Source organism: Vicugna pacos, chromosome 2 (genome assembly GCF_048564905.1).
Source record: "Vicugna pacos chromosome 2, VicPac4, whole genome shotgun sequence".
In the NCBI taxonomy this organism is placed as follows: domain Eukaryota; kingdom Metazoa; phylum Chordata; class Mammalia; order Artiodactyla; family Camelidae; genus Vicugna; species Vicugna pacos.
Window position 1 is genome coordinate 41594756 of NC_132988.1, and position 22977 is coordinate 41617732.

General features: G+C 37.8%; 1 protein-coding gene across 4 annotated transcripts in view; it reads right to left on the reverse strand.

Annotated features, from left to right (window-relative positions):
* ANK2 (ankyrin 2) overlaps nt 1–22977 on the reverse strand; it is a 521075-nt gene that overhangs the window by 101791 nt on the left and 396307 nt on the right. For all 4 annotated transcript variants that reach the window (XM_072938390.1, XM_072938386.1, XM_031691199.2 and 1 more), the window contains 6 exons: nt 22764–22862; nt 17112–17309; nt 14814–14912; nt 14551–14649; nt 9242–9340; nt 2301–2498 (listed from right to left, as the gene is read on the reverse strand). In XM_072938390.1, the coding sequence (XP_072794491.1) occupies nt 2301–2498; nt 9242–9340; nt 14551–14649; nt 14814–14912; nt 17112–17309; nt 22764–22862 (792 nt within the window). The remainder of the gene's footprint in view (nt 1–2300; nt 2499–9241; nt 9341–14550; nt 14650–14813; nt 14913–17111; nt 17310–22763; nt 22863–22977) is intronic.

The window sequence follows — 22977 nt, forward strand, 5'->3', positions numbered from 1 at the left end:
AGGGTCTGCAAAACACACACAGCAAATATGCCTGGGTTAAGTAGTCTAAGATACGCTTATATTCCAGACAATTGAATCCCTCATCAGAATCCAGAATAGCCCTCAAGAAGCAATATTGCTTCTTCACAGTGTCACTACACAAAATTATTTTTAGCTAAGATGTCTTCCTTTTTTTCCTTCCTTCCTTCCTTCTTCCCTCCCTCTCTCCCTCCCTCTCTCTCTCTCTCTTTCTTACTTAACATTAGGTACTAATAAGACCTTGGAGGGGAGTAAATCTGCTTTTCCCAAGTGTAGAACAAGAACTGGAAGTCCATTTAAGCCAACATTTGTTGTTAATGCTCTCCTCCCTCCAATCAATGCACATAATGACTGGGGTGACACCTAGGATGAGGTAGAGTTCTTTGAGACAAACCACATGGTAAGGAATTAAAAATAAACTCCTTACCCTTAATGTCCTGCTGGAATAGTGATCCAGCCCCTTTGTAAATTTAGAAACTATTATTAGATGAAACTACACAGACTCTTTACTGTAGAATCACAAAATAGAGGTTGGAAAGCATCGCTTGAGTCACATCTTCCTTCCTCCCCTATGCTAATCTCATCAGGATTTCATTTACCCTCTGATATTTATAAACTCTTTAACAGCTTTAACGATGATGAGCCAACTCCTCTTCAGAACCCCAGTCTGTTCCACTGTTGAGCTGCTTTGTTGAATAGTTTCTTCCATTTCTCTGTCCTAATTTACTATTGCTTTAGATATAGTTTAAATTCTAAAAATCTCTAGAAGACCAGGGACTATGTTTTATTCTATTTCTGTATTTGACTTATCTGAATTTCATTTATCACCTTCATCAGGTGAGACAATCACTCGGTCTCTCTTCGGTAATTATTACTATTATTGGTATTGCTATTATACAGCTGACCCTGGAATAAACCGGGTTCGAACTGTGGAGGTTCACTTATATGTGGATTTTTGTTTCCACTATAAATACTACAGTACTTCACAGTCTGTAAGTGATTGAACCCAAGGATGTGGAGCCACGGAAATGGAGGAACCCAGGGAAGTGTGGCTATGAGGGCCGACTATAAGTTATAAGAGAATTTTCAACTGCGTGAAGGGTTGGAGCCCCTAACACCCTCATTGTTGTTTAAGGATCACCTATATTTTTGTCGTTCAGTTTCTGATTTTTTTTTAAGAGAGACTTACAAAATCCTTTCAGCCCTTCAGATTTCAGCATTTGAATAATTACCAATTTCTTACACCAAAACATATTTTACAGCCGCAGGCAACTAGGTAAGTCATAACGGTTAGCAGACTGCTCCCACCACTAGGACACATGTCATTGCCATCCTTCAGTTTACACCTGCAAACTTCCTTCTCCCTCAGATGCTGTATTAATGCCTATTTATTATGAGAAAATTGAAAGTGTTTCTTTAATCATCTGAATCACGGCTGTATTTGTGGGAATTATTTTGTCCTGAGAACAATTCGCTTGCTGTCGACTGTAATGGGTCTCACCCTCCTGCTCTTCTGCACCAGCCCAATTTCTTGTGCTCTAAGTAGATGTGCTCATGTTTTATTCTAAGTCACATACAAATAGTGGATCACAAATAGAATGTGTCAAGTGGAGGGAAAATTACTCTGCCCTCACATGAAACTTTGAAAATAAGTAAAGTTCTTCGTTAGATGTATGTTCTTCGTATATTTTTTATTAGATGACAAAACAACTAATAAAGTGTGATTCTCCAGCATAGTCGTTTAGATGCTGTGTAGCTGGTAAAGTTTAGAGAGCAGAAAGGGTGTGACCGCTGATACCAGGGTTGGGAAAATCAAAGATTAAGTAAAGCGAACTTCTAGGTGGTACTAAAACTCTTAAAACAAATACAGTCTTGCCAATCTAATGCAATTTTCTCTTCCTCATTAGTAATACCAGCTCAATGTATTGGGGGATCTTACTTTTCCCTCTTGGGAATATATTGCGGATTTTATAATGGAAAGTCAAGAGAAAGTAGCCCTTGCTTTTTGGAAATCACCTTAGTTAAAATACTAGATAGTTGCCCTAGAAACAACACTGGCATTAGTTAGAAGAATAGAACCCAGCACTCATTACTGAAGATGTTGTATGTAATCTCACAATCCCCTTTGTCATTTAGAAAATGAATCTAAAAAATTCAAAGAAAAGGAAGTAAGTCAGAGGCTTCAAGGGGCTCTACCCTTCTTGATCTCTGTGTAATAGAGAAGGAGGACCCTGACCTAGGATTCCTCCTGGTCCATGTCAGTGTGAAGCCATTCTTCTTACCTTCGTAGCTAAGGAGTGGGCTGCTCCTGCTTCCAGGAGGACAGATGCCACGTCCACCTGGCCCTCCCTGGCGGAGATGTGCAGTGGCGTGTACCCATTTGTAGTGGCCGCATCTGGATGAGCCATATGCTGTAGAAGCAGCTGAACGATTTCTGTCTTACCCAGGCGGGAGGCGATATGCAAAGGCGTCTGTTCCTCCTACAACTCAAGTCAAGTGAGAAGTTAGTGCCAGGACAGACCAAACTTCACTGGTAAGACATCTCACTCAGACATTTCACCATGTCCTCTTAGAATCTCTGGGAAACCCTACCCAAAAGGAAATCATTGCTGCTCCAAACACAATTAATTTTATCTCTTGTTGTAGAATGACCTGCTTGGTCACAAAATCTTCCTTAGATTTTTTAAGAGTATGCACTTCCATGAACTTGCTCATTGTTTCCTAGGCATACCAAAATGTCTCTCAGCTCATTAAGGCTTCAGTTCTCACTTATGTTTAAATATAAACTAGCCCATGGTGCTGAATAAGAAAGAAGTCTAGTCCAGAAGTCCTAAGACCTAGATTCTCATCCAGAAGCTTTCACTAAGAGACAGTATTTACTCTGGGAACTGTATCAAGAGAAAAAGAATCAAGGATGCTGGGAAGACTTCATTCTTACTGCACTCAGCTATCCAGTGGTGGAAATTGCTAGTATTTCCTTCAGGGACAGACTGTGGATAAAGAAGATATTGTAATTTGATTTAAAAAGATGTTATTCCAGGAAATGTTGCAGACAAGTCTGGGACTTGCGTCCAGGACTTCAAAGATGAAATGGGAGTCCAGCAAGAAGCAAACAGTGTGGAGTCTTTGCCAAATTCTTTTCATTTAAAAACAGGGGGAGGAGACAGCTGGTATAAGGGGCAGGGAGGACATGCTTGAGGAGGCTTGAGAAACCACCCAACCCTAGTGTGTGGTCAGGAAAATGTTTTCAGTGTTAAGAAAACCAGGCCAAACCATCCTCTTGTAAACAGAAAATTGTCTGTAACCTTAGTGATGAAAAGAGGTATATCTTTATAATCTGCCCAGGGGGCTGTCATAACAAAGGTGAGGAAGGAAAAGCTAGGTCAGTGCCCAGGGCTAAGAATGAATGCAGAAGACAGAATAGGGTAAGGAAGAGCTGTTCAAATAAATCCAGCATCTTAAAATTATAAGGAAAAGAGTCTTCAGACGGAGCTACAGGAAGAGATGAAATAGCACTGTATGCATTTCAGGGAGGTAAGAACTAGATAATAATAGTAATAATATAGTAACAATGTAATTATTTTAGTAACAGAACTGGAATTTTAGAAACACTTGCACTTTATAAACTTCCTTATAACAGAACCTATCCTTATAATGGACCTGAAAGGAAGATATAAAATATATTATTCAACCATTTTTTAGAGAAAGGAAATTAAGAGGAATTAAATGAGTTCTCCAGGATTGTCCAAAGTCACTCAGGTATTCAAACAGGACTTGAATTCAGGCATTGGATTCTAAAGACACATCTTTGTCTATACATCCAATATATTAGTGACAAAGAAAACTAACAGGACAAGGGTACTCTCAATAGGCAAGGAGACTGATGACACTTTATAAGATACAACTTTCTCTGAAATATACAGGAGAAAAGAGAGGAATGGAGAGAATTAACAGTTACAAAAATAAATGGATAGTAAAACAAACAATAACCATCAAAAGACCAAAGAACTTGAGAATAGCTATCATGAACATCTGTTGTTTTTGGGTTTCCCTTCTTGGACTTCTGCCCAGCTGAATTTGATTGAGGTTGGTATTGCAAGTGACACACTCTAAGATGTGTTTTCAACTCTAATTTGAAAAGATACATGCACCCCAATGTTCACAGCAGCACTATTTACAATAGCCAAGACATGGAAGTAACCTAAGTGTCCACAGACAGATGACTAGATAAAGAAGTTCTGGTATATATACAAGGGAATACTAATCAGCCATAAAAAAGAATTAAACAATGCCGTTTGCAGCAACATTGATGGACCTAGAAATTAACACTAAGTGTTAGTTACTAAGTTACTAAATGTTAAGTAAGCCACACAGTGAAAGGCAAATATCATGTCCCTTATATGTGGAATCTAAAAAATGATTCAAATGAACTTATTTACAAAACAGAAACAGACTCACAGTCAGAGAAAACAAATTTATGGTTACCAAAAGGGAAAGAGGGGAGAAGGGATAAATTAGGAGTTTGGGGTTAGTAGATACTGTATAGCACAGGGAACTACATTCAGTATCTTGTAATAACCTACAATGAAAAACAATATGAAAAAGAAAATATGTATGTATAACTGAATCACTATGCTGTACACCAGAAACTAACACAACATTGTAAATCAACTATACTTTAATAAAAAATAAATAAAAAAAAATAAAATGTGTTTTCAATGAGCAAGAGGGAGAGTTGGGGCACTGGTGACCCTTTAACCCATAGCTGAGAAGTGGTAATCCTTGACTGGTGATGGCCAAGTAACTGGTTAAATTATCAACTAGTGTCTCTTGGTTCTTAGACCACAGAGCATTAAGGTAGTTATTTTGAAAAACAAAAGTTAAAAAATAAGCTGTCTTGCCCATTTTCTTCAACTTTTGGTTCAGTCCTATTTGAAAGTGTAAAAGGGAAGAACATACACATTTGGTAAGTCTTTCCACCTGTAATCAGAGATTATGAGATCTTTGAAGATTTGGGTACTTGTTTCCCTGTTGAGCTGGAAAAGTTGAATTTGCAGCCCCAAGCTAAACCTAATTCAATCCAAGGCAAAGAACTGGGAAAGCACAGAAGATAATGTTCATGGGAAGAGCTAAAGAAAATAATGTGTGCAGCTCGAACCCCTAGGTCTCTTCCAAATACAAGGGGCAATAATTCCCTCATCATGAAGCATCGCTGACTGGGACACATCCTTGTCCAGGGAGAGATGTGCACTGTCCTACCACCACTACTAGTTTTCAAAATTAGGGAGACTTGCTGAGCCTCAATCAACTCCTCTTACCAAAAGACAGAAATAGCAACGGCTGGAACAAGATTCAAATGCTTGGTAAGATTTCTGCTATTAGTTACTAGCTAACAGGATTCCCAGGAACCAGATCCACTGGCAGCTAATGAAAGTTTTAGGTGAGTTAAGTTTCAAGTAAGTTTAAGCCTGGGGGCCCTGTGATTGCGCCATCCCTAAAGCAAATGCCAGAGCCCCGTATTGTGCCAACAGAACATGGGTACCTGAAGCAAGAGAGCTCCCAGAAGGGCAGGCCCCAGTGGCCCTCTCGGTTATGTCCATGGAGGACCCTGGATGCGAAAGGCCCTTCCTGAGAGCAGGGCCTGGAGGTAAGCGCACTGACCGACCCGCGGACTCAGGCCACGCCAGCCCCTGCTCTCCAGTCTGTCCAGCAAATATATCTTATGCTCTTGACTGTTGAATAGAGAATGTCGCTTGCACTTTAAAAATAAGAGATTTACTTGTTTGTTTGTTTCGTTTATTTATTTATTTATTATTACTATGATGATATGACTTTTCTTTCATTATACATTGGTAGTGGGCAAAAATATGACTCAGCCTCACGATTATATAACCAGGAGGTATTATTCCTAAGCCCGATAGAGAAGAATACAGACTCCTCAGAGATCTTGACCTTGGAGATCAGTGTAGTAACCGGGTATAATTTTTACTATCTCCCCTTTGGAAGAGAGGCAATTGTAGAGCAATAGTATTAGGTTAAGAGAAGGAGTTTTCAAAAAGGCATGCAGGTAGATATGTGTGCTGGAAACCACAAGGTCAAACAGAGTGGACAGGTGTTTCTTTTTCTGCCCAATACTCCCGTCACCCTTTCTCTGGGAACAAGGGGAAGGGGAAGTGGACATCCCACACTCTATGTGGCTCTAGAGAAGCTGCCAATCATCTCACCACCACCCCCGCCCCTGCCATGAATGGGCAACACAATGGCTATGAAGCCCGGGCCTGACAATATATTCTGGCCATAGTGGTCAGCTCAGGTAGGGAAGGTGACCAGCTAGCATCCAGTTCCAATACTTGGTTTGGATGGGAGGGAGAAGAGCTCTCTTTACATCTGCAATGGGCGATACTGACATCAGCAGAGAAGAGCTAGAAGATACAGAACTAGAGGAGGAACACTCTTTCTTAGCCTTTCAAACTCTGTGACCTCAGACAGGCCAGCAAAATCCATAATGTTAGGACCCTGAGCCACCCTACAATACAGGGCTGTTCTCCATGTGCAGTAAGATGATTTGTGCTAAAATGCTTAGTAAATTATAAACCACTGTACAAATGTTAACTACTTCAAGGAGTTCCAGGGAAACATTAAAGGGAAAAATGACAATGAAAACTCGTGGTGAAAGTATAACTTAAAATAGAACATGTAGGGGGGAGGGTATAGCTCAGTGGTAAAGTACATGCTTAGCACGAACGAGGCCCCAGGTTCAATCCTCAGTACCTCCATTAAATAAACAAACCTAATTACCTCCTCCTACAAAAGTAAAAAAAAAAAAAAAAGAAGAAGAAGAACATGTGAAAAGTAAAAACCTTAATTCCTTGATGCTCAAAGCGTAATCCCAGAATCAGAAGCACTGGCATCTCCTGTGAGTTTGTTAGAAATGCCCCACCCCAGACTTACTGAGTTATAATCTGCATTTCAAGAGGATCCCCAGGTGATTTTTATGCATAATAACCTTTGGGTAGCACCACTCTATAAAGCTATGTAGTGTTTCCTGTCCACACAGAAGGATGCTATAGGGAAGGGATTTCAGTTGCATCCTATAGGTGGTAGAGCTCTAAAAACAAACAAAAAAGGATGACCCGAAATTTGATATTTAAATAAGGAGGAATAAAATTTTAAGATGTTTATTTATATACATAGACCACGAGACTAAATTTGTTGCAAAAGAGAAATAAAACAATAGAATTGATGGAATTTCTATGTAGAAAAAATAAATACATAAATGTTATAACTTTTCAAGGGAAAGAGTCGGTAGCCAGCAGTTTTTGAGATTTCAGATGGTATCTAAAAGGTGTAAGGCGATAACAATACGTTAAATCGGTAACATTAAAAAATGTCAGAGATGCATGAAAATGAGTACATTTCCATTAAAAATAGAGTAATTTGACTACAGAAAAACAGTTAAGCCATTTCCATTTATATTAAGAGAGATAAATGAGAAATCCTTTTATTATTAAGTATGCATTACAAAATATTTCTCAGGAACATTACTACAATTTCTGGTAAAAATTAGTGAAGCTCATGATACTCAGAGGGCATTTATGGACCATAACTTTTTAACCAAGTAAAGTTAAAAGGAAATGAGAGTAGGCAGAGCACAGAGGGTTTTTAGGGCAGTGAAACTACTCTGTATGATGATGGGATAAGGATGCACACGTCATTACACATTTGTCCAAACACATAGAAGGTACAACATCCAGAGTGAGCCCTAACGTAAGCCACGGGCTTGAGGGATTGCGATGTATTGATGCAGCAGGTCCGTCAGTCCTAACTGTGGACCACTCTGGTTGGGGTGGGGGGTGCTGATAACGGGGGAGGCCCTGGGCTTGGAGGCATACAGGAAATCTCTGTACTTTTCTCTCCATTTTGCTGCGAAACTAAGACAGCTTTTTTAAAAAGATAGTCTTTAAGGGGGGAAAAACAGGGAAACCAGAAAAATGCCAAGACAGGGAGGAATACAGTTTGAATAACAAAAGCACTTAGCATATAAGAGCCTAAAATACCAATGATGATTACCAAAGAACATAAACTATACTACTTGTACAATGGATAGAAAGGCAGATAAAATCTAAAAACAAGAATAACATCAAGGCTGCCTGTGTGTCACTGGATTCTGCATGAAGGTCTGTGAGAAAAATGCCACAGAACTCCTAGTCAGAGACTGTTAAGAAAGTCTGGAAAGGAGTTTCAAGGTATCTAACTAAGTCCAGCCTTCTGTTTTAATGATAAAGACCTGGAAACGAAATGACTTGCCAAAAATGACAATTTGTATGACTCCAGCCAGATGCTTTTATTTCAATATAATACTATTTCTAAAATGGACCCACAACAGTTAGATTCAAGCTGAAGTGAATTCCAGCTAAGGTGTATCAAATATTGAAGAAGGAGAGAAAGTATTGAAATATTCAATGAGAATCCCAAAGACTCTAGTACAAAAGAACAGCGTGGAAAAGGAAATAGAAGATACTGATAAAATATCTAATGTGAACAAAGAAGGTGAAAAAAGCAACTGGCAAATTCTTTAAAAGAAGAAAAAAATGAACTTGTGGAAGAATTAGAAACAGGATAATCCAATCACGCAATCTCCAGGGTCAAAATTCTTATGTTTTGGAATGGTGGAAGGGCAGAATGTCTAAATATGGATATCAGAGTAAGAAAAAAAGTAGAATTCATCATAAAAAAGGAGGAAAGTCAAACAAATGAAGGAAAAACATTAAAACTTTGAATATGATTTATTTTTATGTAACTAGCAAGGAATGTCTCTGGAAATTTGATTGGCTTTGGTGGTAAGAAATGAATTTAATACATATGGTATCTATAAAATAGAGGTAAAATGTTAAAATTCAGGCAAATGAATATATACATGGAAGTGCTTTCATAAGTAAAAAAAAGTATTAAAATGTTAGTCAATTCCAAATTTCTTAGATGCAAAATTATACATTTTTTCAACTGTTAATGTTTCCGTGATTAAAGTGCATTTTCCATTGTGTATATTTACTGCACCATTTATTTTTTGCCTAAAAAATTGTTACTGAAATCAGTGCTTTCACATGTCCTTGGCATTTCACAGTCCTTGGCATTTCCACATAAAGAGAGGAAGAACAGCACCATCCCCGAAAGATGGAACTCATGCACACAAGAGAAGAGAACCCCGCACACCAGCACCTACCCTGGCTCTGGCATCGACAAGGGCACCGTTTCTCAGGAGGCATCGGACCACTTCCACCTGCCCCGCCCGGGCTGCCATGTGCAGTGCAGTCTCCCCACGCTGCCGGGAAACAAACGTTGTTGAATCATAAGTGAACCCACTGCTCTGGATGGCATAGAATAAAAATGTGTCTTTTTGTGAAAGACACCAATATAGCCAAAGGTTTAAGCAATCTATGAAAAATCATAGTTATTTATAATTGGTTAGCCTGGAAAAAACAGTTTTGTATCTTCTCCATCTTCAGAAGGATAAAAAAAATGTTTATTTGTTTTATTTTTTCACACTCCATGACAAACCAGTGAACTTACCCAAACATTCAGGATACCCTGAGGTTTAATTTCACAATCAGTGTGGCATAACCTAAATTACTTTTGGTGATATAAAGCTACCTTTCATCCTTCAAACCTAAAATCTTGACTATGTGATTACAACTTGATCTCGTTTTCATGAGAAACTCTAGGTGCTGAAGAGCAAGTCAACACAGTGCAAAAAAAAAAAAAAACACATCATTTGTACCACACATAAGCCATTCTTTTTCAGAATTCAAAATTTGCTCTGGAAACAAACTATTACTTTACATTGGATTTGTCTTTGTGTTATGAGACTAGATAAAGGCTGTCCATATGAGAAATCCGATTTGCCCCAGAGGTCCCCTACTTATTACTGATGAGCATATTTAATTACAGACAGTTATTTGAGAGATGAGTGAAGCAAGTTAACAGTGCCATCTGTTGAGGTGGGCAGCACTGAACATCAGGTCCTTCCTCAAGTGTGTTTGTGCTGCATCAAGGAACACACTCTTATCAGGGAAAGGTAGCTTAACCTGCAGCATGAAGGATGATGGTTAGACGTAAGAGAACTTTCTCCCTGGGAAGCCTGTTAATAACTGCCTCTAAGAGAGAGAATTTTTTTTTAATCAACACATTTTAAAACCACATATAATTCTGCAGAAGTCAGGGGTTCATTTTTTCAAACAATTTTACAGTTACCAAAGAATAAGACACTGGAATAAAAGTTAGTTTAGTCACCACTATGATAGAAAGTAAGTTTGATTTCAACCAGGAAAAGCAAACTACTCCAAATAAACTAAGTTGATCTCAGTGTTGGGTGCGGTAATTGGATAACATCTGACAAATTTCAAGTGAGTAATTCCTTCTGATTCCTTGCACAATAAACCCTTAAACCTAAAAGATTTAAGACAAACTTCAGTTTGGTGCCTGGCTCACAGTTCACTTTTTGCTAGTATTCAAAGATCCATTTCTTACGAAGTTATGAGAAATTCATTCCCAATGATCTGACATGGAAAGCACTAAGCTGGACGTCTATTCTCCTTTTCTCCTTTTCGTTGATGATTCAGTTATTCTCTAGTGGCCTTATTTTCTGACGATGTCTTTTGACTTTTGTAAAGTAAACGTATCTGGAGTGTTATTACATAAAATAACATTGGAACAGCAGTATCTGTTTTCAGACTTTGGATGGACGGCAAAATTTTTCCTCTTCAGACAACCATGATCTCTAACTTTTCTGTATCACTTAAAACCTGTCTCTAAATAGATGAAACCCAATCTTCTATTAAAAAAAAAAACCAAAAACTCTCAAATTTTTATTCCATTTCTAAGCCATAACAGTACAGCAATTTTACTAATTTTGGTAGAAATGAAGACAAAAATAAGTTTCCTTATAAGACGTTAAAGTCAGAGGCTTCAGGAGTACCTACTCAATGACGAATTTATATGTTTACTTTACAAGCCAAGCTTTATTAATAAGAGGTTTCAAAATGTAAAATAATTTCCAATACCAGTCTTAATATTTCCCATACTCTTAACTTACACTTCAGTTATTTTTATGGTGTTTACACATTTGAAATTTATGAGTTAGATATAAAACCTAAAGTACTAAACATAATACTCAAAGAAAAGTTATACATATATACATGCAAATGGTCTCTCCATTTTAAAACAATGGTCTTGTTCAATTCTTATTTAATGACTTTCGTGTAATTGACTTTTATTGTAAATTGCCCTCACCCTTTTAAAGTTATATTACCCTCATTTATACATAAGTATAAATAAGAAAATGAAAGAGGGTGTATATTATTTTAATCAATTACTTTCATTTCTTGGTTATTGGGCACCTCATCTTATTCAATACCCGTGTTTTCCTTATCTGAAGTTAATTAACTTTAAGGATTAGGGGAAATTCTTAAACATAACATGTAGTGTGAACTGAGCCATGAATCCACTGATTTGCCGTAAGAAGAGAAAAACGTGGTAGTCCCCCACACTGCACTCTGAACAGCCCCAAAAGTGCTTGGTTAGCTACTCCCATGGTTGTCAGTGAATACTTTGGATTATGGATGTATTACAACTGGCAGTTCAGCTTTCTAGGTTTTAAAGTGCATTTGTGAGCTTTCTGGAAAGGGCACTTTGTGGTAATAATATCTGCACATGACTGAGTTACTGGTACGCTTCATACCTGGAGTGAGTTTTGAGACAAAAACAAGACTGGCAAGAGAATGGGTATGCTCACGTCCAAAGCAGGTACTAAATTTCATGCCACTCTTCCCAGTTGTTAAAACCGACTCTGCCCACAGCTACAGTGACTTCCACTTTGGCTGCATCAGTTGGAAAGCATCAAAGCACAACAGATAGCATTGCATTCAAAAATGCAACATGGTTTCAGGCAACACACAAAGGCTCCAAGGGTGGGGGACTTCGGGATCAGGAAATGACCAACTCTGACACAGCAAGCAGGCAGTCAGCATTCACACTGCTTCTTAATCAACCTGCAAAGAGTTTTGGATCCAATAGCTATATCCTCACATTCTGAGAATACACCAATCACAGGCATCCCGCTGCTAGAGAAAGTTAAATTCCTCTAAATTTAGGGTTGCCAGATTTAACAAATAAAAATACAGGATGGCCAGTTAAATTTGAATTGCAGAGAAACAAAGAATAATTATTTTAGTATAAGTGTGTCTCAACTATTGCATGGGACATACTTATACTAAAAACAATTATTCATTGTTTATCTTAAATTCAGATTTAACTGGGAATCTTGCATTTTATCTGGCAACTCTATAAGGTATCTGCTTCCTGAAGGACACATCATACAAAAATTAAAATGAACAAACAAAAACTAAGTAGGAAACACATTGAGGAGAGGTGCCTCTCAAGTAATTGTTTTGAGGGGGATGAAGTGAAGGAGTATGTAACGGACAAATGAGAAGACAAACAAAATGAAAAACTTTAAAATGACCAACAGGTGGAAGTTAAGGTTTAACACAGAAATTGCCATATCTGGGAGTATTTAAGAACGTAAAGGATGTCAGCATTTTGATTGTTATAATTAATGTTTTGTTTACTTTTATTTGAAGATCTATATGTAACCTATATAGCTTTTTTTTTTGTGAAGACGAACATATCAATATGGAACAAATCCATCATCATCAGATAATCTGGAATTAGTCAGGTAAGAAGCAAAGAAAGAGTGCCACAGAATCACACAAACATTTTATATGCACTTTCTTTGATGATTTTGCAAAAATCTCCCCTCTGAAAGATTAACACAGGGGATTTCAATTGAGCATTGCCTAGAATAGACTCGTCTATGTGATTATTATAACATGATAACACAATTAAACATAGTACCACCATTGCTTCTATGATTCTGTAGGCATTGGAATGCAAAGAAGCAAAATACAGTACAGTGGGAAAGTATTCAGAGAACTTCTTTTAAAAGGTACTGGTTTGGGGGGAAGGTATAGCTCAGTGGTGGAGTGCTTGCCTAGCATGTACAAGGTCCTGGGTTCAATCCCCAGTACCGTCATTAAAATAAGTAAATAAATAAACCTAATTAGCCCTGAAATGTTTTTTTAAAAGTATAGATCTCAATTTAAAAAAAGGGAGCATCTCTGAACAGAAAAACGATGCCACTGATTTCTTTTGAAGTTTGAAGAAGTGACTACAAGTTAAACTCAAACTGGAATGTTGTGAAATTCCTCTTATTCTTAATAGAGTAGTTAAAACTAGCACATAATATTATTACTTTAGGATCAATAAGCTGCAATTTGGGGAACACACACAGACTACACTTCAATTCTTTAATAGTGTTATACTCTGACTGTAAGTATTATGAAGAGAGAGTATTAAATCATATTTAAAATCAAATAATTTCACATGGATTTTTTTCCATGGATCAGAAAAGTCAGCACAGAAACTGTGTAAGATACAAGGAATGACAGAGTGAGAGGGAATACGAATCAAAAATGAAACTGAACATTCCGTTTCACAACTCAAATTTAATGGGATACCAAAAATTAGCAATAATACTAAGTCCACTGCATTTGGAAATATGATTCATTTTAATGAGCATTAATATTTATTTAGGGAGAGTTATTTCTGATAAATAATTTTTAAAAATCTCAATCTTCCAGTGGGTCCTGGTGAGCTTCAAATACATGATTGTATCTTGTGCAGAGCAAATTCTCTTGCTCAGGAGAAAATTTGTGTTCAATTATCAAGATTTAAATGGGCACCCTCCAAGAAAATGAGAGAAATACAAAGAAACAAGAGGGAAAAAAATCCTAATTTAGATTAAGTAGAATAATTCTGGAATATCTAATATTTGTTGGCAGTACAAAACTTGTCTGGAGACCAACATGGATTTCAGGATACATGAAAAAGTTGCAAGGCATAACCTCGTGGCAAACAAAATCAAATCAAAAAGAAAAATCAAAGTAAAGTTAAAGTGTGGCAAATCCACATAATTGAAGGAGGGAGAATTTGATATTAAGTAAAAAAAAAATCTCCTAATTTTGATATATCTCTGGTTAATCATTTGATATCACTGACTTAATATTTTAACTAAAATTACCTGGAATACAATTCACTCAAGCAAGTAGAGTGAGCCCTGAAGATTTTATTCCAATCAATCATTTATTCAAGTTCAAGTATATTTGTAAAATGTATTTTTTTTAATAAGTGGGTTTAAGATGCATGCAGATGTTCAATTCATCTGTACCTTCAGGAAGCTGGAACAGTCTTACTCCACAACTTCCATTTTATTTTTTTAAAACATTTCTTACCCCAGGGAGGGTCTTTTCAGCGATGTCCTAGCAACCGTTTCAATAATATGTTATCATGGGGCTCTTCTCAAAGCTTGGCTGCTGAGCTTTGGTCAGATACACACACACACACACCCCTACACACACCCACACGCTTCCTCTCGCTCTTCCTCCCTGTGGTTATTCTGACCCAAGCCATACTCACAATGTTAGTGACATCTGGAGAGGCTCCGTTCTGCAGCAGAAGGAGGACAATGTTCAAGTGGCCCATGAAGGCAGCCACATGTATTGGTGTGAGGCCAGACTGCGAAACAAAGCAACAGCGGTTTTACTCCCCTGCACCAGTGGGGCTCTGGGGCTTCTTCAGATAAACAACACTTGAGTGAAGAGGACAGAAGATGGGCGGAAGGAAAGGGGAGAAGGAGCAAGAGCAGGAATGTTTCATGACAAGCTGAAACATTTTTCTACCTCTGTTATAGCTTGGATTGAAGCCCCATATTTCACCAGCAGTTCCATGACTTTGATGCGGTTTTTCTTGCAGGCAATGTGCAGTGGAGTAAAACCATTCTGTGCAAAAGACAATCAAGTTAGTCAAAAACATGCAGAAACGATTCTCACACAACTCCATGCTGGCACGTTGCAGGCAATAATGTTACATCATCACATAAGGTCACCATTTCTTCAAACGCGGTCGGTGTTGGGTTTAGAAAGAAAGTGGTGGTGTCCTCCTGGAGGCTCTGAACTTGGCTTATATGTGGTGGGCAGGTGTGTCATTGTTTGTGTGGTTACAGAGAAAACAAAAGGGAAGAAAAGTCCATGGGCCTACCCTTCCAAGAGAGAAAAGTGAGGTAATTATACTTTAGAAGTTCTAAAATGTTTTCAAGTAGACTGATGGGTCAGATTATAAAAGTTTGAAGATGCATCACAGATGAGCAAGTGGATTTCTGAAGATGGGCTATTTCTTAGAGCAGGAAATCGTTACCTGTTTTACTTCAAAAATCTAAAGACATGACTGCCTCTATAATGAATGTTTCAGCTTAGCTAACGTTTTCCTTAGGGAAGAGGTGTTGTAAATTAATAGAAATCATTATTTATGTTGATAATTTTTTACACCCAGAAGTTATATTGTTTATATTAAAACATTTTTATAAGGAGTTGTTGGATATTGCTGGAAATCATTATTTATGTTGATAATATTTTATAGCCAAAAGTTATATTTCTTATATTAAAACGTTTTTATGACATACGCCAATCAGATATATTTTATTTTAAAAAGAAATGATTATTAAGTTCCTGAAGAATTTTCAAGAAAAGTATGGAGGACTTCTGGAGTAACTGGAAGAAGATATCTCTTAGAAGCAAAGGAATGTGGAGAGTCTTTAAGGTACTTCCTAACTTTCTGTACTCAGCTAGTGTGCAGGAATTGGGGGAAATTATATGAAAATTTGTTAACTAACCCCATGCTTAATCCTTATGTGTTATATTTAAGCATTATATTTTTATTTGAATAATGATGTCTTTATATAGAATAGTTATGCCTATTCTGCTAATTAACAATTTTGCATGTCTCAACCGGGACCGTTTATCAGTCAGTAGTTTTCTACACTAGCAGTTCTCAGGAAAGTACACAATTTTATTTAACCTAAAGACATCACTGTTCACAATATTTGTTAAGTAATCTCCCATTTATGAGCTAGGTAATAAGCCAGGTATAAATAACCACATGTACATGCTGCCCTTAAAAGATCTGCAATGATTAGACTGTGACATTTCACAAGCTTACTGATCACTATCCAATTGAAAGTGAGTCCTTTCCTCCTTGTAAGAAAATAAATATCCTCACATAATGGCACATAACCCTCAAAGTATAGTTGCTTCCCAGTCAATACTGAATAAATTGATTCCAATGGAAAATTTCTAATAATAATAATATTTAATATTTGCTAATTCTAATGACATTCTCTTAAATGACTGTCCGATGACTAATTTTCACTGACATAAACCATGTAGACATAGAAGAAAGGACTGCTTTTAGTTTGAGAATTAGGAAACAAGAGGCATCCATTAGTACAGGCCTAATTCTTCCAGTGATTATGGTTAGAACGTAAGTGAAGCGAGGCAGACTCATTCATTATTAGACCTTGGGAGAAGCAGAAGCTGCTCTATGGACAGCCCCTTGCAGATTCTCTTGAGCAATTCCTGAAATAGTCTATATAAAATGCTTCCCGAAGCAAAAAGACGCTAAGCATTACTCTTCCATTAGCCTATGGTTGAGTAATCAGGTCAATAAGGAAAATCTCCAAGTGACTCTTTCACAGGCTTATATTTTGCGTATCTTACATAGTCAAATCTATTCACCACTTTAAAACCTTTTTTTCCCAAAAAAGATTAATGAAGTTCCACTTTTTTACAATTTTACTGTGACTCTATATACAAGTGTCTAGAACTTATTTTATAATTGCCTATTTTTCACCTTCTACTTTCCATGTGAAAATGAGTACCACTCCAGAGGTTTCATAGCTATCTACAACTTTCTGGTTATGGAAATATCACCTTGGTGTTCTCTTAAATCTACCTGTGCTCACCGACATTTAATAGCAAACTGTGAAGGCATGAAGTAGGCAGGCAGCTTGTGGGAGGTGACAAACTTAGACTTAACTACATATCTGTAACCATGCACTGCTGGTGTCTGCAACCATTGGTCAATCAATGTGGGTTTGCTTGTGTTGATCTATATTCAGTGAACGTGGACTGGGCCAGGTTTACCAGGGCTCTGGCGTTCGGATTGGCTCTCTTGTCCAGAAGAAGTTTGGTTACACGGTAGTGGCCACAGTGTGCGGCAACGTGGAGGGCCGTCAGGTAGTCCAGAGTGACGTCATCAACAGGTGCCTTGTGCTGCAGCAGGTGCTTCACACATTCCACGTGGTCCCCCTGCGCAGCCATGTGAAGTGGAGACAGCCCATTCTGTGCAACAAAACAAAACCAAACCAAGTCCACATTTTAGTCATTACTTTCAGGATTCTGAAACACAACAGCCAATTCTTGATCTCTGGCACAGTTGGCAGCAGAGAAAAATAATTACCACTAGATATCTAAATATGCAGTAGATTATGTTTGGCAGAGAAGGAAGTAAGAGAATGTTTAATTTCATAATTATGCTATTCTTCGGCAAAAATAAATTATGTCTTTCATGAATGAACACATCATGTGTGCAGCAATTCCGCTGGCTCTCACAATTATTAGGGAGATAGTAGATGTACAAAAACAAGTAGTAGCTGATGCTTAAATGATCTGTATCCAATCCCATATATAGACATCTATATTCAATTAATCTCTCTGCATGAATTTCTTTACTTCTAAATGGAGAGGGAGGTGGGTGCTGGAGAAGCGAGTGGGTGGGTCAGGGAAAAAAGATTTTGGTCATCCCTTAGATCCATGCTGCTTTGAAATTCTGTAACTTCTTTTTTCTGTCATGAGACATGAATTGCACTTGGAGAAAGCACTCATGAAAGAGCTAGAAAAGTGTGAGGCAAATGTGGACCATGTGTCAGTGACCTCCCAACTTTAAAATTTTGAGGATAATCTAAATTTACATCATTGATACTACCAAAAACAGCTTTAGCCTTCATCCTCAGAAGGTCAACAGCAGGAACACAAGAGAGCAGGGTAACTCACTGCTAACTATTAGTCTAGGTAAAACTCTCACTTTTTAAAGATAAATAGATAATCTTATAGGGGAAAAGTACATAAAATTTGTAAAGAAACTTAATTAGAAAATGTTAAAGAGAGAGGATTATTGTCTTTTCTTCATAATTAATGCAAATACAGTGACGAGAAAATAATTATTGACCAAGTATTTAGTTTGGCAGCCACTACATTTAAAGAAGCAGAAATTGTCCTAGAAGCCAGAATAGGTCCAAGGCCCAGTATTTTCAACAAGGAAGGTGATTTCAACAGTATAGGAAGGACAGCTAAAAACAAATACATGAAAATCTTAATTGTGCTGGTTGTGGATAGTAGTAGTATACATAATTTTTAAATTATTAATATTAATATTTTATTTTTGAAATACTCTTTATAATTATTAACTTTATTTTTGTAAATTCATAAAGTGAATTCAGAAAACAGAGTCGATGAGAAGCTAGTTATGCAGTATGGGGAAGATAGTACAAAGGGCAAAGTACAGGAGAAATTCAGGCCTTGGTAATGTTTGGACTGGTGTGTCACATGCTTCTCTGTCAGTTGGTTTATCAATCTTTAATGCTGTTTAATCCATTTAAAGATTATGTGGAAAATAAAAGCCTTCACCATTTAATCTTTTATTCATTTTTACAAATATTTACTAAGCACCTGCTGAAGCCCTGTTCGAGTACAAAGGCTACAGCAGGGACTACGACAGACAGGGAGCCCCTGTCTTCATGGAGGTTGCGTCTAATGTGGTAGACACGCAGGTCAAAAAGAATAAGAATTAAAATACACAATACGTTAGAAGGCCATCAGTGCTCAGAAGAAAACTAAAGCACAGGATGGCCAAGAGAGTTTGTGTATATGAATGCAATTTTGGATAGAGTGGTCAGAAATGGCCTCACTGAGAAGGTGAGCTTTGATGAAAGACATGATGAAAATAAGAGACCTGGTCTATTGATCTGAAGGAAGAGCTTTTGAGGTGGAGGAAAAGGTGCAAACAGGTCCACACCTGGGCACAGTCGATTCACAGCAGGAGAATGTGGCTTAAGGCAAGTAAATGAGGAGGATTTATAAGGAGATGGATTCTGAGATGTAGGAGACCCTGCCAGTCAGCGCAGGGCCTTTGACTGTTACTCAGAGTGAGATGGGCCCTGTTGGAAAGGTTAGGACAGCAGGATTACTCAAGTTGTTGTGTTAAGAGTAGACTGATGGGGTTAAGGGAGAAGAAGGAAGGCTAATTAGCGGCCTTTTGCAGTTATCCAGTTGGGTTGATGGTGAGCTGGACCACAGTGGTAGTAATGAGACTGCTGAGAAGTTGCTGACTTAGTGATATGTTCTGAAGGAAGAGGTGACAAGGTGTGGCGACAGGATGGAGCGAGAAAGGGAGAAAGAGGAGAGCCAAACACTGCATGATGAGAAACCGCAAGTATGGAATGGCCACTCACTGTAGAGAAGACTACAAAGGGGTTAAGTGCAGGGGTGGGGGAAATACCTGGAGCTGAATTTTGAACTTACTAAATTTGAGATGTCCAGTGGACACCCAAGCAGCAATGGTGAGCTGACATCTCAATGCAGAATTCTGGAGATGCACATTTGTGAGTCATCAGCATATAGGTAGTATCTAGAGGTGAAACTGGATATTTCTTAGTGAGTGAGCACAGACAGAGAAAAGACACAAACACTGACCTCTGAAGGTTCTAACACTCAGAGAGCTGAGAGTGAGGAGGAGGAGCTAGGAAAGGAGACTGAGAAGTGACAGCTAGAAACACAGAAGGAAAGCCAGGAGACTGATGTCCCAGAGGGCAAATAAGGAAAGTGTCTTGAGAAGGGAGGAGTAAGCAGTTGTGCCAGATGATGGCAAGAGGGAAGAACAGACTATGGGCTCTGATTCATGTCACTGTAGAGGTACAGTGGTGGGAGCCTGTAGAAACTCTCTTCCAATTGCTTCAAACTTCTCGGTGTTGTGGGAAGTGAAGACAAGGAAACAAGTGTATGAAGTTGGAAGAAAAATGAAAAAGTATAGAACGATCAGACGGCAAGGAGTAAGAGTGAGCAGACTTGGGGAATACAGGGTGTTGTTAGGTGATTTGACATTAGGGATCATGAATTTAAAGTCAGTCCGGTAGGTGTGATTGTGTGGTTTCTGCAGCTGCCTTCAGCTGCAAAAACAGGAGTTGGATTCAGTCAGGGTGAAATATAGCAAGTGTGTATGAATATATCTAGAAGTGGTATAAATACCAGTGGAATTTATGCTGGGCAGAGCTGAGGGCATAACGTGAATGAGGGACAGTTTAACAACGGCTGATGGAGCCAAGCAGGGAAAACAAATTTCTGGAGTTGGGGTTCCAGAGAGAGTGAGATGCAACATGGAAGGAGGTGGTGAGACAGTAGGGAGGTTAAACCCAGTCACTACAGAGGGTTTACAGTCACCAAACTGAGAGGCCAACTAGAAGGATCATCTACTGCTCTTGCCAAGATCATTCAAGTCATCAAGAATTAGAACAGGGGTTGTGGAGAAGAGGCACAGTTTGCTGAGAGTTTGAATTTTCAAAGAATGAGGGAGAGTGACCACTAGATAGATGAATATTTGCTTGAAGGAGGAATAATGGATGATTCAAAACTGGGAGTTTTTATGGAGAAGGAGGGAGATAGTCTGGTATTAGGTGCCTTTTCCCTTCCTAGCCTAGTAGGATCACCTCACGCCAAGCTGGTTAGTTCATTTTCCTTCGTGTTCCTTACCCTGCACATAGCTCTACTCTTTGTAATTATCTCCTTGTCTATCTTACCTACTTAAATTTTGACCTTCTTGAAAATACAGACTGCAGATTATTTATCTTGAGAGTCCCTTAGTGACCAGAACACTGCCTGGCACACTGTAGTGACTCACTATGATAGTTGGAAGTGTGAATGAATATAATCACGCAGACCTAGATGCTTTATGCTGGATCCTTATATATGAATGACATTTAATTTTACAAGAAGGCCATTAAAAATTTCCATCCAGGTAATCCATGGTCTTCATTAGTGATATGACAATTACTGACAAATTCTGTAGATGAGGTTATTTCATAGTTTGTGGAAGAAACTGTAGCATATCTGTCTATCTTCAGTTTGATACAGGCTTTTTATTGGTTATAACATGACTGGTCTGAAATTTTGTTATTTCCGTTTAAATTTAAATCTGTTTCCTCAGCAAAACAATTATCTCTGCATTAGCCAGGACAAAACATTGCATTTTAAAGACAGAGCTCTACAACATTCACAGTATAAGTATGAGAATGAAAATAATGCAGATGACTTATTTCTCATCTTCATACATTTCTGATCTGAAGTCACCCTTTCGTGGTCTGTGGAGCCCACCTCTAAAGACTGAGTTCATTCTATGTAAATTTTGAATGTGTGTGCTGGTTTTTGCTCCAAATGATTTCAATTAAACATTCAATTAAAATAAATGTAATATAAGTTGAAAAATAATTGCTGTGTAGGCTGCCTTATTTTTCTCAGCTTACCCTAGTAACAGCATCAGTTGATGCAAACCATGTTCAAGGGGTGGGGAGATGAAACAGAGAGAAAATGTAAGAAATGTCCCTTGTCTAAATGTTTGTTGTATTTAAGGATCCAAGGGTTGATGCATTTCCCATTTAATAACTCTGTGTCATTATCTTCAATTTCTGTCTCATGATATTTTCTAGTAACCCAAAGAAAACCTCCAAAATATCAGCTCATCACTTGGTTTTTATTTATATGGATAAGAGTTCTCCCCATGGCTAGGCATATGGATGAAATGAGACAGGAAGTGCTAGATGTGCTGTGCCAGAGAGAACAATATGTTTGTTCACTGGTCCTTTGTAGATGGCCTCTCCCAACTCGTGCTTTCTAGATCACCTATAGTCCCAATTATAATCAACCAACGCCAATGGTGAGTAATTCTTCTTATTTGTTTTGTCCAAGTGATAAAGATTGGAGAGTAAAAAGACTTATCTTGTATTGCTACTTGTGCTGATTTAAAAGATAATTTTAACATAGAAAACAAACTATGGTTACCAAAGGGGAAGGGGGAGGGATAAATTAAGAGTTTGGGATTTGAAGATACTACTATATATTATTTATATATATATATATATACACACAAAGCTCTACTATATAGCACAGGAAACTATATTCAATATCTTGTAATAACCTATAATGAAAAAGAATAGGAAAAGGAATATATACGTATATATGTGTGTATATGTACAACTGAATCACTATGCTGTACACCAGAAACTAACACAACCTTGTAAATCAGCTATACTTCAATAAAAAAGATAATTTTATACATATTTTATAGCCATCTCAGAGTATCATAGAAGTGTAAACTAATAGAATGCAAGATATATTCTCATTTACATATAATATTCTTATTTACATATAATACAGTAATATTCATATTTCCATCTGCACAGAGAATAGCAGCTAAAAACATAGGAAGAATTTGAAGTTATACATTTAATACATCTCAATGCATATTTTTTGCATTAATCAATGCATATATTTTAAAATTTTAAATAGTTTAAAAAGTTTGATATATATTACTCATTCCTAGAGTAACTAGAATATGCTTGACTGATGCTCTGATTCCAGGAAGAAAAGAATATGCTTGACTGATGCTCTGATTCCAGGAAGAAAAGAGATTATCAAAAAGATGTCTTAAAGAGTTTGTTGGACTCTGGCTTACCCATAATAACTCACCTTAGTCCTTGCCAGCAAGGGAGCACCCCGTTCCAGCAGAAGCTCTACCACTTGGTCATGTCCACTTCTTGCAGCACAATGAAGGGGTGTCAACCCATCCTGCCAAGAGAATGAAAGAATGAGACCTGAGTTCACTTTTGATGAAAACTAAGATTGCATCCATTGCCAATCTGAAGAGAGGGTTTCCTAAACTCAGTCATAGCAACTCAGTAGA